Source organism: Panthera onca, chromosome C1, assembly GCF_046562875.1.
Source record: "Panthera onca isolate mPanOnc1 chromosome C1, mPanOnc1 haplotype 2, whole genome shotgun sequence".
In the NCBI taxonomy this organism is placed as follows: domain Eukaryota; kingdom Metazoa; phylum Chordata; class Mammalia; order Carnivora; family Felidae; genus Panthera; species Panthera onca.
In genome coordinates, this window is record NC_138346.1 from 217,598,334 (window position 1) to 217,615,293 (window position 16,960).

Here is a 16,960-nt window from a genome sequence, read left to right on the forward strand (position 1 = left end):
TGCACGTCCCCCAGCAGATGCCCCGCGCGCCCTGGTGGCCTCTCCTAAACCCATCTTTCAGCATGAAGGGGAAGCACAGTGAGGGGGCAACCCGGTGCCTCCAAAGTGCCCTGGCCGGGGCAGCTGGGACCCCCTACTCCCCACCCCCCCAGTCACCCCTGGCTCCCTTCTCCAACAGGTGTAAACGGGGAGGGGTCTGCTGCTCCAGGAAAGTCAAAGCTTGCCTGTGGCCCTGAAGAAAGGTGGCCGTTTTGGGTTGGGATTTGCAATTCTGTTCTGGGTATCATGTGTCCTTTGTAGGAGCAAAGGGACAGAGATGGCTCCGGGCCTCCTGTCCCTGACACCTGAACACCGCCTGGCCAGGGTGACTAAAAATACCTTCTTCTCATTGAGAGGGAAAGGCAATACCCCCGGGGCTGGGGGGACGGGGAGAAGAAGCCAGGAGCAGAGGTGGGAGACAGGCTACCAAGATGGGGGAGGCGAGATGCCACAGGGTGAGACCAGAGGGACAGAGCCCGCTCCTCTGTAGAGCCTGGCTTCCATCAGACAAGTGCACGGACCGTCAGCATCCCCAACCAACCAACATGCCGAGAGGACCACGACGCTACTGACAATGACACCCTGTCACGCTTGTCAAGATAAAAGCAGGATTTGAGGTCACAGATGACACAGATGTAGCAGGTCACTCCTGGAGAAGTGGGCTTCACGCATTCCTGAGACTCGAGGAAGCCCCAGGGTGCCCCTGGCATCGGAGCCTCCAATGACCGAAGCTTCCCTGTGAGCTGCCTTAGGGAGAAGCGAGAGCCGCAAGTTCACCGATAAACACAACAAGCTGGGAGTGTCTCTCAAAGTGAGGTCTCAGAACCCCTGGACCAGTGCTGGCGAAAGATGGAGCCTCATCAGGACCCTCGGGGGACTGTTTTCGGGTGCCCCTCCCTGCGGTTCTGGCGTGTGCGCCCATGGCCCTTGGCACGTCTGGAGCCCTGGGACCCCCGGAGCCCCCTGCTTCCCCGCTCTGCAGTCACACTGTGTGCACAGCTACCAGTGAAGCTGGAGAATCAGAATCTCCTTGCTCGTGCCTTCTAGTATAGCCGATTTTCTTCCATCTAGAAGGGGCGGGAAGGGCACTGTTCCCAGGGAGGCCCTGCCACCACAGAGCGTTCAGGAAAGCATGGCTCGCAGGCAGAATTCTAGATCCTTCTGCCCTTGGCTGCATTTGACAGCTTGTGGGTATCAGGGCTGGAGTTTGCTCCGAAGGATCCCCCAGCTGCCGAGGGAACATGGAAACATGCCGCGGTGAAGGGGAGTGGGTACGCTCAGACAGCGGCTCAGCAGCCCCCCCAGTGCCCACTGCAAGGGTGGGCGGGCGTGCAGACAGGCGCCGGGCAGACTGGCCTGGCCATCCAGGAGGCCTGAGGTAAGGGAGGACAGGGCGAGGTGCGTCCCTCCATTCACAGAGAGGCTCTTCTCGGCAATGGCAACGGGACCGCACCCCCTCCCCATGGAAGTGGCCGGCTGGGCCCGTTCTGAGCAGCCCTGGGGGGGATCATGAAGTCACTCAAAAGGGGACCCGAGTCACTGCTCAAGCCTTCCAGGGAGCCCCCTGGGCTCCAGGTAGGGCGATCATTTGGACCCCGTCTGTGACTAGAAGTGGAAGGTGGCAGGGTAGCCGATGTTGACCGGATACCCTGCTAGGAGACATGTATCGTCCCTATGCTTTTACTCACATAGTCTCGTTTTGCCAGTCCGGAAAGAGAGTGAAGCCAGATGGCTGAGAAGGCGAGAGCCAGAGACTGAGGGAGATGCGGAGCTAACTTCCCACCAGGGTCCACGGGCCAGACTGGTGACCGAGGGCCCTGTGGACAAGACCTGGTATTTAGGGGTCTTTATGTGCTCGGTATTTATGTGCTCGTTTACTGGAGAAACTGGCCTAGTGACGAACACTTTGCTGCTCTGTCTTGAACTCGGGGCAGGGATCTGAGAAGTAGGGCACTGCCTAGCTTTCAGCCTCCAGGAAGATGACTGCCCAGCAGCCAGGGCCCAAGATCTCCGTGGAGAAAATGACCAAACTGAGTCTGCAGCATGGGTATGAAGCTGGAGGAGATAGTCCCCCCTTTCCGCTTCTTCTCTTGCCCCAATCTTATTTTATCTGTGCCCCACAAGACATCGAGAGCCAACTCTGCAGGTGCCTGTGTGCTGGGGTGAGAGAGAAGCAGGCTGGCTGCAAGGGGGAGGGCAAGGGAGGCAGGGGCCAGGGATGTGGGCAAGACAGGTGTTGGGGGACTGGCTGTGCTACGAGGGACACACACAAGCCCGCACGCATGCCAAGGTCTCCAGGGTTAAGTACGTGGCGATGATTTGGCAGAGCAGGGAGAGCCTCCTGAGACCACATCCTGTGGGGCTATGAGTTAGAAAGCTGGGTGTGGCTGTGGGGCACCCTCATGGCTGGGGGGCACTGGGCCCAGAGCTCATCCTGGAGATACAGGGAGAGGGAGGCCAGCTCTCAGCTGAGCCCCACAGGAAGTGGTAAAGTGTAAGAAGACACGGCAGCTGTTCACGCCCACCCGGCAGGGAGACTCTCCTTCCTACCTGCCAAGGGCAGGCTGAACGGAAGCCTCAAGCTACCCCACAGAGACAGTATGACCAGGTGGGTCACCATCTGGTCCCAGGGGTGCTCTCTCTCCTGGGGAGGCCCTGTTCCCTCTTCCTCCCCTGAAGTGGCTGAGCCAAGAGAGGTCGGCCAAGGACCACCTCTGTTCACAGAGTGCTCCAGAGAAAGGCAGGACCTGGAGTGAATGGAGGGCAGAGTGTGTTAGGCTCCCCTTTGTGAAAAGGGTGGGTTTCCATGTCCCTTGGGAGCTGGGATTGAACCGTGACCCTGCTGTGGATCTGAGACCCATCTGTGTGTGTGCGGCACACGGGGTGGGGGTGGGGGGACGGCGGGGATTTCCGGCATTTCCGGAGCTTGCTGGGAAGGGGGAGGGGTGGTACCTGTCTCAGAGTCTTGGCACAGCAGGAACAGAATCAAGGTTTCCTTAGGAGATAGGAGGCTGGGTCAGTCTTTCTACCCTTCTGTGCCCCAGTTTCCCCATCCTGGCTAACCAGCCCACCTTGTAGGGTGATTTACAAAGATCTGTCACAGAGCAAGGTCCAAAGTGCAGGCCCAGGATGACCTAAGACTCTTCTCTCTTTTCATCTTGCCAGGTGCCTTGGCCCCTTGCCTTCTCTTTGATGACCTCTTTGGAACCATGGCGCCCTGGCTCTGGGGTCCTGCCAGGCCAAGCAGGATGGTATCACTAGAATTCTCTGTGGTTGATAACATTCCCCCCCCCTGCCCCCCACAACAGCTCCCCAGTGACTCAGACACACCCCAGGGCACTGGTTTCCTCTATACATGTCAGCAACATCTCAGAGTGGCCTAACCCAAGGGCAGCTGAATCCAATGGTTGGGCACATCACAAGGTGCTGGCTTCTTCCGATTGGGAGAGCGGAAGACGACCTGGGCTTCCATTAGTGGGGTGTGAAGGGTCTGGATCCACCCCTGCCCTCAGTGACCTTGGAGAAGTCTGCCTCTGGGCTTCCGTGGACTCCCTTAGGGGGGAAGATGGCCAAGACCTTTCGCCTCTATGAGGTGAGACCCCCTGGCTGCTGGGAGAGGGGATGGAGGGAGGCTCGGTGTTTCTGGCCCCCCACACCTTCAGAGATTGTCTTCCCCAAGTGCCACCTGCAGCGGCCACTGCCCTGCCCTGTTATTCAGGGACTCCAGGAGATCACTCTTCTCTGTGACCTTTGGTGACATGAAGGTCACTGAGAATGTCGTCAAGGACTAAACACGTGCTGCTTTCAGCCGGAGTCCCCGGAAACGAAACGCGTGACACAGGTTCCAACAAAGAGGAGGCCTTCCTTCGCCACTCTGAGGTGCCTGGTTGCCTTGGACCCAGCACCAACTAACAGAAAGTCTGGAGGAGCGCCCCCCCCACTCCCTCTGAGCCCCTACCGGAAACTGCCAAATCAAAACTTGTGCCACTCACTTCCTCCTGAATCATTTGGAGATCGTTGGCAAAGAAAGCCAGCCTCTCAGGCTGTCCCCGTCCACGGAGCTCACTCGTCCCTCAGGCTCCCAGAGCGCACGGCCGGCTGGGACCCTCGCAAGGCAAGAAGCGGTATCCCGTTTCGCCACACCTGTGGTGTGCAATTCCTTTTGTGCCCAATTCTTCCCAACCAGGCTCCACATTCAGACCCAAAGGGTTTTGAGCACAAGACCTGGGCTTCACATTTTTCATAAACCCCCTCCCATCCCCCACGGCCTGGCTCAGTCCTGGGGGGGTGCCGAGGAGTGTCTACAGAGTGTGGCAACTGGCAGGGGAGAGAGAAACACAACAGCTGAACCTCAGTTGTATACGGGAGGCCTCCCCCGGGGTTGCTTTCCAGGCAGGAACGAGCTGCAGCCCAAACACCCCAAACACCATCACGGCCACTGAGGCTGGGTGTGGATCTGGAGCGTTCCCATGGACGCAACCTGGGGAGCCAATGCCCTCTGGGCCCCTCACTGAGACAGCACATGGGCAGGAGCCCAGGAACTGCACATAAGCCTGGCTCTGCAGGTGGATGCTTTTCCAAGCAACAACCAGGAGGGCAGATGGGACTCTCCACACGCAGGTCCCCCAACCCTGCAATGTGTTAGCAGAGTGGGAGCTTGCTCTTGGCACTGGAAGGGGGATGGCATTTTTGAGGGGGAGGAGAAGTTGCAGAGAAAGAAGAAACCCTGAAACGACAGACCCTGGGACAGCTGTGGCCTGAACTTGGTGTTCTCACTCCTCGGATGTGGATGTATTAATTTCCATAAATGCTAATAGCCCATTTCCCCAAGAGCTATTACTTATGTCATCTCCCCTTGGATGCGGTTCAACACAGGACAGACAAATGAGGGGGAGAGAAGGCAGCCCCCACTGGCGGGTCCCCTGCTCCCCACCCATGTCCCCACCAGGCAGCTCGGGTCTCTTTCCTAAGGTGGCCCTTGTAACTAACTGCAGGGTCAAGACCCCCAGCCTTCAGCCCCGCAGCCGAGTTCTGTCAGGCCAGGAGGCAAAGAAAGTTACCAACCCCGAAAATGCTGAATCACAAAGTGAGGCTGAGCAGGAAAGTGGGGGTGGGGTGGGGAGGGAGATGGTGGCCAGGCAGGAAGGCAGGAAAGGGTGCTAAGGGGCTTCCCACCTGGAGCCCCCCAGGATGCTCTAGGTGAAGCGCAGTCCCCCCACGGGATCCCCCAGGATAAGCGCCAGGAGGAGCGGAGCCAGGGTGTGACTGGGTGGGAGGGTGGCAAGGTGGGCAGGTACTCTGGCTGCTGCTACCGCAGCACGAAACGGTGCAGCTTCTGGGTCTCTGCATCCTGCGGGAGCAGCAGCAGGTAGGGAGGTAGGGAAAGAAGAGAAGCTGAAGATGGGGAAGGGGCTTAGGCACGGGGTGGAGTGGGGTGGGGTGGGGTTGGGTGTGTAGGTAGCCCGAGGAACTGGTGCAGGAAGGAAGTGCCAAGGACCTGGGGACCTGCAAGGTGGGGGGAGAGCGCCCACTGGGAGAGATGTAGGGGCTGGGAGCAGACTGGATGGGAGGATGGGGACAAGGATCGGGAGAGAGAGGCAGGATGAGCCTTCAGAAGCAATAAGGAGGAGAGATGGGGAGGTCCGTGGCCAGGCGCGCTCGGATGGGGCTGCGCAGAGGCCGCGGGAAGGGATGGGAAGGAAGGCTGGGGGCAGGGGGAGGCGAGGCTGCAGGAAGGGGAGGGGGCAGAGGTGGGGAGGAGGGCACCCGGACGAGGGGAGGGATGAAGTTTGGGGCAGGGGTCGGGGATGGGAGCTGAAAGGTCGGGCGGGATGGGGGAAGGGAGATGATGGAGAAGGAGGTGAGCCGGCTGGAGAGGAGGTGAGGACGGAGGCGGGCGCGGGGACGCGCTGTGGAAGAGGAGATGGAGAATCAGCGCGGGCCTCGCGGGTGCCCGCCGCTGCTCTCCCGGCGCACGGCGGTGGCCAGCGCGGCCCGCCGGGGTCCCCCTGCACTCACCTGGGGGCTCCAGCTCCGAATCCTGTGCCCCGCTCCGGATCTTCCTTCCCGCCCTGCCCCGGCGACTTTAGCGCCCCCGAATCCCGCTCGCTCGGCCAGGTTCCGCCTGCAGCATCCTCACCTCGTGGGACGCCCTGGGCCACGCCTCTACTGTCTTCTCATTGGTTGGACTTCACGCCAGTCATATTCCAATTGGCTGAAGGGGTCGTCGGCCATGCAAATCAGGACGGGCCCGCGGCTGCGCCGATTGGCTGGCGCTACGGGAGCGGAGCTCCTGGACTGGGGCTCTGATTGGTCCCTCGGGCCTGCCAGCAACGCTGACGCGGGGCGGGCTCCGGGCGCGAGCGCGCGGCGCGCCGCCTGCCGAGGCTACTCCCGCGGTGGTGGCGGACGGGGCGACCCTCTGCGGGTCCTCTGTCCTCTAGGCCTGCGGCTCCGGCGGGCTCCCGAGGGCACCGGCGGGGCTCTGGGTCGGTCGTGGGGGCACTTCCTCAACAGCTTGGGCCTCGGCGCGCCGGGCACGGCCGCGGCGGGCGGCGGGCCCGTCTCCTAGGTAACGCAGTCCGCGGCGGGCGGAACCACGCTGGCTGGCGCCGCGGGGGAGGTTGGACGGGGCCCGGGGCGCTGCGAGCGGCGGAGCGGGCTGGGGCCCGGGCTAGGGGTGCTCCGTGCGTCCCTCCGCGGAGACAGGGAGCCCGCGTCAGTGGCATCCCACCCGCTGTCTTGACCCTTGGTGCGGCCCGGGGTTCCAGTGGGGCTCCTTGGGGCTCACCCTGCGCGCCCTCTGCCCTTGGCCCTGGCGTCCGTCAGCAGCCGCTCGGCTTAAGACGAGAGCGCGGTGCGGACGACCTGGGCTTTGCTGAGACCCTGATGGACGTAGGCCCACTGCACTCGGCGTCCCGCTGCCCTCCCCGGCCGGACAGCAGTGGGGGACTCCTGCAGGGTGTTTGTTCCCGGGTCGGGCCCTCATCCCCTGCTGGCGCATCCCAGAGCCGCCGCCCAGCGGAGATGGCGAGACTCTGGCTCTTGCAGGAGGTTCTGTCTGCCCTGCTGGTCCTGCCTTCCCTTCCGCTGTCCGTGTCGCTGACTTCCTGACCGACTTAAGAGCTGACCACCTGGGCCCCTCCCGCATGCTTGCTCTCCTAAGCGCTCCTAATGAGTCAGAGGCCCCACCTGTGCACATGTCTCCACCGCCTGTCTCCGTAGAAGACCGCTGCATTCTCAGAGCGGTTGGGTCTCCGTGTTGCGAGCGTCCTGTGATTGTGGACAGCCGGCTCCACTTCCAACCCAGTCTCCATCCCAGCTCGCTGCACCCTCACCACCTCTGTCATTTTCATAGATCGCACCCTGCCTTCGTTGTGTGCTAACTTACCTCCTGTCTTTCTGCTTCACACCAGATCCATCCGGTGAGGGCAGGGAGCTGGTCTGCTACCTTCAGGGCGGTGTCTCCAGGCCCTGGCGCGTGGTAGGTATGCAAAGAAGATTGCTTGAATGAGCAAATTCAAGGCAGCGCTTAACTAGACCTCACTTGCTCCCAGAAAACCTTGCCAAAGCTTTTTGGTCTCAGGCACCCCAAATCTTGTTCACTTCTTGGAAAGAAGCTTCCCTCTGCCTGCACAGCACCTCGTGGCTCCTGCCCGTCTTTCTCTGGTGAACCATCGGGAAACTCTGTCCCAGCTTACCCTGTTCAGCGTCCAAGCCCCCTTTTCTTTCTGTCCCCTCACCCCCCTCTCCCCAACAAAAACAGAGACTTGATTAGGCTCATCTTCTGTGTGCTGCTCACTCTTGTTCCCACTGGATTTTTAGATTCTTTTTTTTTTTTAAGTTTATTTTTGAGAGAGAGACAGACAGAGAGACAGAGTGGGGGAGGGGCAGAGAGAGAATCCCAAGCAGGCTCCATGCTGTCGGTGCCCGGACATGGGGTTCAAACTCACGAACTGCGAGATCATGACCTGAGCTGAAATCAAGAATCAGATGCTCAACTGACTGAGCCACCCAGGTGCCCCGGATTTTTAGATTCTTAACAACAGGGCACTTGGCGGGTCTTCACCATTGCATGCACTGGAACGGAATAGGTGAGCAGAAGCAGAGCCCTCTAGGAAACCTCCCAGCCCTCTCATCTTACAGGTGGGAGACAGATGCAGGGAGGGCAGGAGACTTCCCTGAAGCCTGAGGGCAGTGGGGGTAAGCCTGGGTCCTCGGCTGGTGTCTCATTGGCTTCGATTGTAATGGTCATATACGACCAGCTGTGTGACTTTGGCCTGGCCCTTTAACCTGAGTCTCACCGTCCTCATCAGTGATATTTATCTACACAGTTGCTGGAATAACACACTTGGAAAGGCTTGAGAGGGCCCAGCTCACTGTGGGAACTCGTGAAAACTGGTGCGTTTTCTTGTGTGGTTTTTCCCCAGAGAGCCCTTTCCCTAGGCTCAAAGCATGGAGCCCTCGACGTTTTCTCTTTATTGTTTCCCCCAACCCCAGAGGTCCTTCTGTCTTTCCTCTGTAGCCGTCTTGATTCCTGCATGGCACAATTTAATTATACTTCATCATTGGAAAGATTTTCACTGAGGACCTAGCCCTGACCTCACTGAGCTCAGTCTTGCAGGACAAGAGAGGGAGCCTGGTGACTTCTGTGACTTCCCTTGTGGGGGAGCCACTGGAGGGGGCTGGGGGTGCTCACCCTGCGGAAATGGCATTGGATCTGACTTCTAAGGATGTGTGTGGGTTTTCTAGGGGCCTTGTGTATGTGTGTTGAGGGGAGCAGAGAGAGGTCATGGTATCTATGAGGGACTGTAGCAAAGGCAGCGGGGTGGTGGAGTGGGGGAGGGTCAGGTGGCAGCTGTTCTGTGGGGGTTGGGAGGAAGGGGAGAGTTCTGTGCCTGCCTGGTCTCCACCCCCAGGAGCCTGTGTCTCCAGTGTCCTCTCTCCCTCCACCAACCACTCGGACTGTTGCTGTCTACCTCCACCTGCCCAGCTCACTGTTTTGGTTGGGTGGCTGTTCCCTTCAGAGCAGATGCCTTTCTGCCCGGTGTGGGTCCTGCTGTGCCGGGGGCACTCCCGTGGACGCGCGTTCCCTGCCAGGTGGACCAGAACTCGAGTGTTCCTCAGCACCTGCCGGCCAAGTGCGGTCGCCGGCAGGAGGGGAAGGAGGTGCCCGGTCAGGAATCTGGGCCAAGTGGGCAGGGTCTTCAGTGGCCTGCAAGGGGGGCACGGCCCCAAAGCTGGGCAGACACTACAGGCAGCGTGCAGAGGCCCCATTCAGAGGCGACGCTTTACCTGAGGCAGGAAGGCCTTCCTACACGGCGAGCTTCAGGCTGCCGCGGCGCTCGCTCGGTATGAATTAATGTCCCGGTTTTTAAAAAAAATTTTTTTTTAACGTTTATTTATTATTTTTGAGACAGAGAGAGACAGAGTATGAATGGGGGAGGGTCAGAGAGAGAGAGAGAGACACAGAATCTGAAACAGGCTCCAGGCTCTGAGCTGTCAGCACAGAGCCTGACACAGTGCTTGAACTCACAGACTGTGAGATCGTGACTTGAGCCGAAGTTGGCCGCTTAACCGACTGAGCCACCCAGGCGCCCCAATGTCCCAGTTTTATAACAAGTGCACGGGGAGACGTTTTCCCTAAAAAAAAAAAAAAAAAAAAAATGCTTGGGAGTCAACTTTATTGAGACTTCAATTAGATTTTATGAAAATTTTTTGAGTTCTGATGATGAGCCAGGTACCAAGGACACGGGAAAATAGATCCCTTTATGCAGGTGGCTGGCCAGTACAGGGCAGGTGGCAGCCGTGCCCGTGGGAAGCCCAGCAGCTGGCCCTGGGAGCCTCCCAGAAGGTCTCTTGGGCAGGTGGCCCTCCTGCTGGGTGTCAGGCCTCTGCTGCTCAGAAGTGCACCTGTGTGTCCTGTGGCTTTTGTAATGGTACCACGTGCTGGGTGGCTCAGGACGACACAGAGTTCTTCTCTTTCAGTTCTGGAGGTCGGAAGTCCACGGTCTGTCTCACTGGGCCGAAGTCGAGGTGTGGGCAGGGCTGTGGGGGAGGATCTGTTTTGCTTTGTGGTCACCTGAGCTTCCCTCTGACCCTCCTGGGTCCCCCACCAGGCCCGCCTATGGAGTCCAGGGCACTTTCCTCACCTGAAGGTCCTTAGCTTAATTAATCATGCCCCCAAAGTCCCTCTTGCCATGTGAAGTCACACATTTCTCAGGTTCTGGGGATTAGGACAGGGACAGCTTTGGGGGCAATTCTTTAGCACAGAAAGCCTTCAAGGGCTTTTCCTGGCAACTCAGCTCTGGTGGGAGTGGGGCTGCCTTCCGTCAGCCTGTCTCCACCTGGAGGTCTGGGTCCTCCCCACCCCCATCTCCGCCAGCTCCCCTGGGCTGGCCTTGACCTCGGGCTCTCCCTGGAGCGGCAGGCGGCCCCTGGGGCTCCCAGCTGGCTTGGGCAGCTCCTGTCTCCTGAGCAGAGACAGCCTCTCCAGAGGGAACCGTGGCTGGAGTCCCAGGGGAGATGGTGGTTTGCACACCGTGGGTCACATGTCACCTGTGAGCGTGCCACTAGAGCGCTCTGCCCGTAATCGTGGGTGGCCTTCCCACACATGGGGTCGGGAGGGTCATTCCTTAAAACGGGGTATCGTGCAGACCAAAGTAACGCAGGACAAGGACCCCAATGCATGCATGCTGTCCCGCTCGGGAACCGCCCAGATCTGGATGCTGGGGTGGATGCCTGCCTGTGTGTGTGTGGGGGGGACTCCGGGGTGGGGGGCACTCCCGTGGAGGGACAGGGCTCCGTTCCCCGGGCCCTCTGGTGTGGGAGAGCATCTCAGGCCAGTCACATCTGTGCTCTGTGGGCTCTGCTCCCCACACGCTGCACAAAAGCCCTCGTCCTTTGGGTCCCGCTAGAACAGCCCTTCATGCTTTACAAAATCGTTGAGGACTCCAAGGAGCTTAACATCTACCAGGATTTACCATGTGAGGAATGAAAACTGAGAAATGTCAACAATGCTATTGTTCATTTAAAGATAGCGATAGACCTGTTACGTGTTAGCCTGAAGTGTATTTTTTTTTATGAAAGCCAACTGTTTTCCCAGAACAAAAAAATTAGCAGGAAGAGGGGTGGTTTTGCGTTTTCGTAAATTTTTTTTAACGTCTGGCTTACTAGGCAGCTGGGTCTCATACAGATTTCTGTTTTGAACCTGTTGAGCTATGTTGTTTTGGTCGCAGTCGTTGAAAGAAACTTGGCCTCACTCAGAAGGGAGGAGTGTTTGGGTAAAAATTAGGGATGTTCTCCTCTGGTGCTTCACCAAAAAGTGGTAGTTTCTTTTTTTTTTTTTTATTTTTTTTTTTTAACGTTTACTTATTTTTGAGATAGAGAGAGACAGAGCATGAACAGGGGAGGGTCACAGAGAGAGGGAGACACAGAATCTGAAACAGGCTCCAGGCTCTGAGCTGTCAGCACAGAGCCCGACGTGGGGCTCGAACCCACGACCGTGAGATCATGACCTGAGCCGAAGTCGGACGCTTAACCGACCGAGCCACCCAGGCGCCCCAAGAGACAATTTTTTAATGTGTTATTTTAGTTTTTGAGAGACAGAGACAGAGTTTGAGCAGGGAAGGGGCAGAGAGAAAGAGAGAGAAAGAGAGAGAGAGAGAGAGAGAGAGAGAGAAGGAGAGAATCAGAAGCAGGCTCCAGGCTCTGAGCCATCAGCCCAGAGCCCGACGCGGGGCTCGAACTCACAGACCGTGAGATCGTGACCTGAGCTGAAGTCGGACGCTTAACCGACTGAGCCACCCAGGCGCCCCAAAAAAGTGGTAGTTTCTTGAACGTTTGTTGCCAAGTAGAGTTTGACACTCTGCCAGTGAACTTGTCATACTCTGGTACTTACAGTCCTTTGGTCTGTCCTGTACTTTGGGTGGGTCTTTTACACGTGCAGGCTTTTATATCGTTAGGCCCTGCACGCTAGGAGAATACTGGTTCTAAGGTAGGCTCCTCTTCTAAACAGCACAGATTTAATCCTACAGATCCTACAGTTTCAAAAGATCCCTTTCCTTACTGTCACCATCCATCTCAGGAAAACCTTCAAGGAGCTGGAAGCTGTCAGGTTCCCGGGGGAGGATACCGATTTCCCCGATTCTGATTTTTGCCTGAAAGCTCAATTCTTACAAGTTTTCCTTGAAGTGACAGACTCATTTTGTTCACGTCTGTCTGTCTGCAAGGTGCCCAAGTTCAAATGAGCACGGTTTGTCTCTGAGCTGGTCTTTTAGTAAAAACGGTGCTGCTGAGTGACAGAAGCAGCTGGTCCCCCGCACGGTGCACAGATCATGCCCAGCTGACCCCGAGCCAACCATCACCCTTCATTTTGTAGCAGAAGGGCTTTTTTGTGGATTTCCCACATCATCACAAAATATTAGAAATGTGTGTACTCAAGGGCCAAGAAGTGGTGGTTTTGACAGCTTTACCAAAGACATTTAAAAAATTTTTTTAAAAATTTTTTTAACATTTTTATTTCTGAGACAGAGACAGAGCGTGAGCGGGGAGGGGCAGAGAGAGAGGGAGACACAGAATCCGAAGCAGGTTCCAGGCTCCGAGCAGTCAGCACAGAGCCCTATGTGGGGCTCAAACTCGCGAACTGCGAGATCATGACCTGAACCGAAGTCGGCCGGCCGCTCAACTGACTGAGTCCCCCAGGCCCCCCAACCAAAGACGTTCTTAAGTGAAGCTTCTGTGTCTTCTGCTGTGAGTGGTGAAGAACACCCAGCGGCCCGAAGGGTTTGGTGCCGTTGCCTTGGGGCTCCCTGAGGCCCCGGCAGCTTCGCCCACTGTTGCCGTGGCTTCATCAGCACAAATTGTCCATACAGAGAAAAAGGCCCATGACATCTGAATATTGTGGAAATATTTTTGACCTTGTGGAGCCCTTGACAACCCCAGGGAACGGCAGCGTCTGGGGACCACATTTAGAGAACCACTGTCTTAGGAGACCAGATCACTGCCCTATCTTGCTTGTCATTTGAGTGTACAGGATTCAGCCTCTTATCAAAGCCAAGATTGTGTCAGCTGGAAGGTTGACAGTTCTAGAGAAGGTTCAGATCCCTGTCTGCCCGGAAGGCGGGTGACATCCTCGATGAGCCAGGTCCCCAAAGAAGCTCTTAGCACTCAAAACCTGTCCCAAATCGGCTTTGGCAACAAGGGACTGCCCATGTAGCTGAGCTGTCCTGGGTGGCTTTAGGGTCTCTTACCATGACACGTAGACCCACTGGTCCTTTTGCTCTGCTTGCTTTTTCCATGTGTGTCTCACGGAAGCTGCTCCCGTGGTGACCCCTGACAGCTTCACACTGATGACCTCTCTGCTTTAAGGGCTGCAGAAAAGAGTATTTCCTTCTCTCAACAGGAGCAGCAGAAGCTGTGAGATTTGCATCTCGTTGGCTCTGACTGGGTCATGCCTCCTAGTCCCTTCCAAGACGGCCCTAGTCCCCAAGGCCTGGCACTCTTGCGTAGTGCTCAACCTCTGCAACTGTACAAAGCAGCCCTGCATGTGCCTGTCTCTATACCAGTCACTGGCTGAGGCCAGCCTAGTCATGCTGTAGTTGGGTCAGGACAGCAAGGACGGAGAGGCTATCCGGAGCGAGACGGGGCATGTTAACCCCGGGGAAAGCAGCATGGGGTTCGGAGGGAGGAGTGGCGGAGGGTGGGTTTTGGGGATGGTGTGGTGGGAGGTAGGAGATTTTCAGAATTGCTCTGAGCACCGTGGCCCTTAAAACTCCTTTATTTATTTGAACACAAATCACGCAGGTAATCCTAGAGGCCCGAGTCATCCTCAGACTGGCAGAATGAAAGACTGGCTCAGGATTTTTGACCAAAACGTGCTGGTCCCTCCCCACCCACAGAGAGCACGCCAGCCTATAAAGGAATCAACTGCGTTTCAGTGCGTCCTGAAGTGGCTTGATGGGCCGCTAATTAAGCAGGTAAAGAAATTTGCTATTTGTTGTCAACTGCATGTCGTTACTGTTCCAGCTGAGAGGATATTGATTTTTACTTATTTATCTAAGTCTTACCACTGTACCCATTACCTCGGTCTTTGGCAGTATTTGGAGGCAAAGTGGCCCATCAGCAAAGAGAATACCTGATTCAGCGACTCGGTCAGCACTTTTGACACCGGGTAAAGGTTTCTTCTGCCCACAGTGGAGCAGTTTTAAAACCCCGGTAATCTGATTTTTCTTGGGTCCCTTGAGCCAGCATATTTGCAGGAGGTGGGCTCGTGCACGATCCAACACCGCCCGCTTGCAGCCTGGCACTTAGAGCTGCCGGGGCAGAGCTCCGGGCATCCTGGCAGAAGCCGTGTGCCTGGACGTACCACGGCCGTCTGCACGCTCGGGCCCTTGCTCCGTGGCTCTGCAGGCGTCCGTGTCCTTCCGGGGCAGGGAACCTGGGGAGAAGCTGGTGCTTCTGCGCTGCCCGCGAGACAGTCACATGATTGGAGGCTTCCAGTGTGGCCCAGTGGGGTGCATGGGAAGGATCCAGACCTGCCAGTGTGAGCATGTGACTTTTTGTAGGGTTTGGCCTGGCAAGGCCGTGTCCTCCTCTGCAGGTGGTCCTAGAGCTGGTAGAGTGATTCTCCATGTCCAAGTCGTTGGGGGGCTGGGTCTGTAAGAGCTCACTCCCGCGAAGGCGCCCACACCCTCCGGCTCCAGGCCCTTTGATCCAGCGCCTGCTCTGTGCGGCCTCTGCGGTGGCACCGCGGTAGCTGCTGTTCCCCCAGCTGTACCGCCCGGCACTCTCCTGTACCGGCCTGCTTTGTCCCGAAGCCGGGTCGTCAGAAGAGGAGGCGGTCGGAGACCAGCGGAGCCGGTTGTGAGGGACGCCCGGCTCTAGGCGGCCGGCGGCGGGGCAGACAGCCAGGCGGCTCTGCCTCATAGGAGCGCACAAGTCAGTGACGGCACTGTCTGTCTCCTAGGAGTTTTACGAAGGAGATTTTATTCATTGTCCCATTTTATTTCGTTTACTTGTATTTATTTTTGGAAAGGTGATTACCGTTGTTCAGAATTCACTGGGGTACGCCAGCAAAGTGTATCGTTCCACGGAGTCCCTGAGGCCCCAGTGTCCCTCCCTGGACACAGCCGGCAGGACCTGTTGTTTGGTGTAGCTTTCCAGAAATTGTAAGCAAACGCAACGAGTAAATACACTTGTATTTTATGCTTTAAAAAGATTCTTAGCAAGGTCTTACAGATGTTCGTGTCATCACGTGAAGAACTTCATTCTCTCTTATGACAACATAGTATTTCTTTGGATGATTCTGCATTTATTTCTTCAGTCCCTTATTGATGAACACATAGAGTTTCTTTCAGTTGTTTGCTGTCACAGATACAGCTATAATAACTTCATTTACGTGTTTTTTTTTTCATGTACACATGTGTCTGTAGAATGAGTCCTATAAGTGGGATTCCTGATTCAGAGTCACGTGTTAGAAGTTATTGTTTAAGACCCAGTTATAGGCTGTTTGTAAAAAAAAACGTGCTTTAAACAGAAAGACGTGAACCGTATGTGTGACGGTAAAAGGATGGAGAAAAGATAGGCCATGTAAACCCTGTAAGAAATCTTTGTGTTGTACTGACGTCAGATAAAGTCAATTTCAAGGTGAAGAGTATTACCAGAGATAAAGGGGCATTTCTTCCTTCCTTTCCTTCCTTTCCTTCTTTCCTTCTGTCTATTTTGAGAGAGAGAGAGAGAGAAAGAGAGAGAGATTCCCACGCAGGCTCTGCACTGTCAGAACAGGGCCAGATGCGGGGCTTGAACTGATGAACTGTGAGATGGTGACCTGAGCTGAAATCAAGGGTCAGAAGCTCAGCTGAGCCACCCAGGCTCCCCTAGAGGGGCATTTCATTATCATGATGGCAGTCAAGAAGATATGACAGTCCTAAATGTGTATGTGCCTCTCTTGGGGCCTGTAAGACCACCCTCAGGTTCAGTGATTCATTGGGAGGACTCCCATGGCTCGGCACGTGGTCTGTCTCCCAGGAAAGATTTACTACAGTGAGAGGATACGGAGCAGGATCAGCCATGGGAAAGGCATGTGGGGGAAAGTGTGGGAGCAGGCACATGCTTCAGGGGTGCTCTGCCAGTGGAGCCCCACAGGGTGCATTCAGTTCTTCCAACAACAGTCATGACAACACGTGTGAAACGTTCCCAGCCAAGGAAGCTTGTTAGAGGCTCCGGACGTTTTGGGGACTGGTCAGGTGGGCATCTTCTGCCTAGCGGGTTCCCAGATCACAGACTCCCAGCAGGAAAGCAGGTGTTCAGCATGAACCACTTTGTACAGCGTAGGCAAAGTACGCTGTGATCGGTAGAGTGACGGGAACCCCCAGCCTCCAGCCAAGGGCCAGCCTCGTGGACCCACCTTTCAGAGCACACAGTTGGGCCAGCTGTGCTAGCTCTTCTGTGCACGGTACCCGGTAACACAGCCTCCAAACACGTGAAGCAAAATCGTGTAGAACTAAAGGGAGCACTGTTCAGATTCGCCGTCACCACTGGAGACTTTTAACTCTCCTCTCTCACTAACTGATAGAGCAAATAAACCAAAGACCAAAAACCAAAACAGGGGCGCCTGGGTGGCTCAGTCCGTTAAGCGTCCGACTTCAGCTCAGGTCATGATCTCACCATTTGTGAGTTCGAGCCCCGTGGCGGGCTCTGTGCTGACAGCTTGGAGCCTGGAGCCTGCTTTGGATTCTGTGTCTCCCTGTCTGTCTCTGCCCCTCCCCTGCTTGCACTCTATCTCTCTGTCTCAAAAATAAATAAACATTAAAAAAATTTAAAAAACAAAAACAAACCAAAAACCAAAAAACGCCCCATAATGATTTGGAAGATCTAAACACCACCAACCACCTAGACCTGTCTGTTATCTCTAAAACACTAC

The 16,960-nt window shown here is 56.3% G+C and overlaps 2 protein-coding genes across 11 annotated transcripts in view; one reads left to right on the forward strand and one right to left on the reverse strand.

Annotated features, from left to right (window-relative positions):
* KCNAB2 (potassium voltage-gated channel subfamily A regulatory beta subunit 2) overlaps positions 1-6,188 on the reverse strand; it is an 85,890-nt gene extending 79,702 nt beyond the window's left edge. For all 4 annotated transcript variants that reach the window (XM_060626214.3, XM_060626212.3, XM_060626213.3 and 1 more), the window contains exon 1: positions 6,058-6,188. The gene's annotated coding sequence lies outside the window, so the exon portion shown is untranslated. The remainder of the gene's footprint in view (positions 1-6,057) is intronic.
* A 172-nt stretch (positions 6,189-6,360) lies between these two features.
* The window catches only part of NPHP4 (nephrocystin 4), a 110,073-nt gene continuing 99,473 nt past the window's right edge, over positions 6,361-16,960 (forward strand). For 3 of the 7 annotated variants that reach the window (XM_060626199.3, XM_060626204.3, XM_060626203.3), the window contains exons 1-3: positions 6,364-6,610; positions 7,455-7,522; positions 13,843-14,015. In XM_060626199.3, the coding sequence (XP_060482182.2) occupies positions 13,881-14,015 (135 nt within the window). In that variant the 5' untranslated portion in view covers positions 6,364-6,610; positions 7,455-7,522; positions 13,843-13,880. Of the gene's footprint in view, positions 6,611-7,454; positions 7,527-13,353; positions 13,456-13,842; positions 14,016-16,960 lie in introns of all 7 variants that reach the window. The other 4 variants (XM_060626201.3, XM_078452515.2, XM_060626200.3 and 1 more) reach the window with 4 other exon arrangements.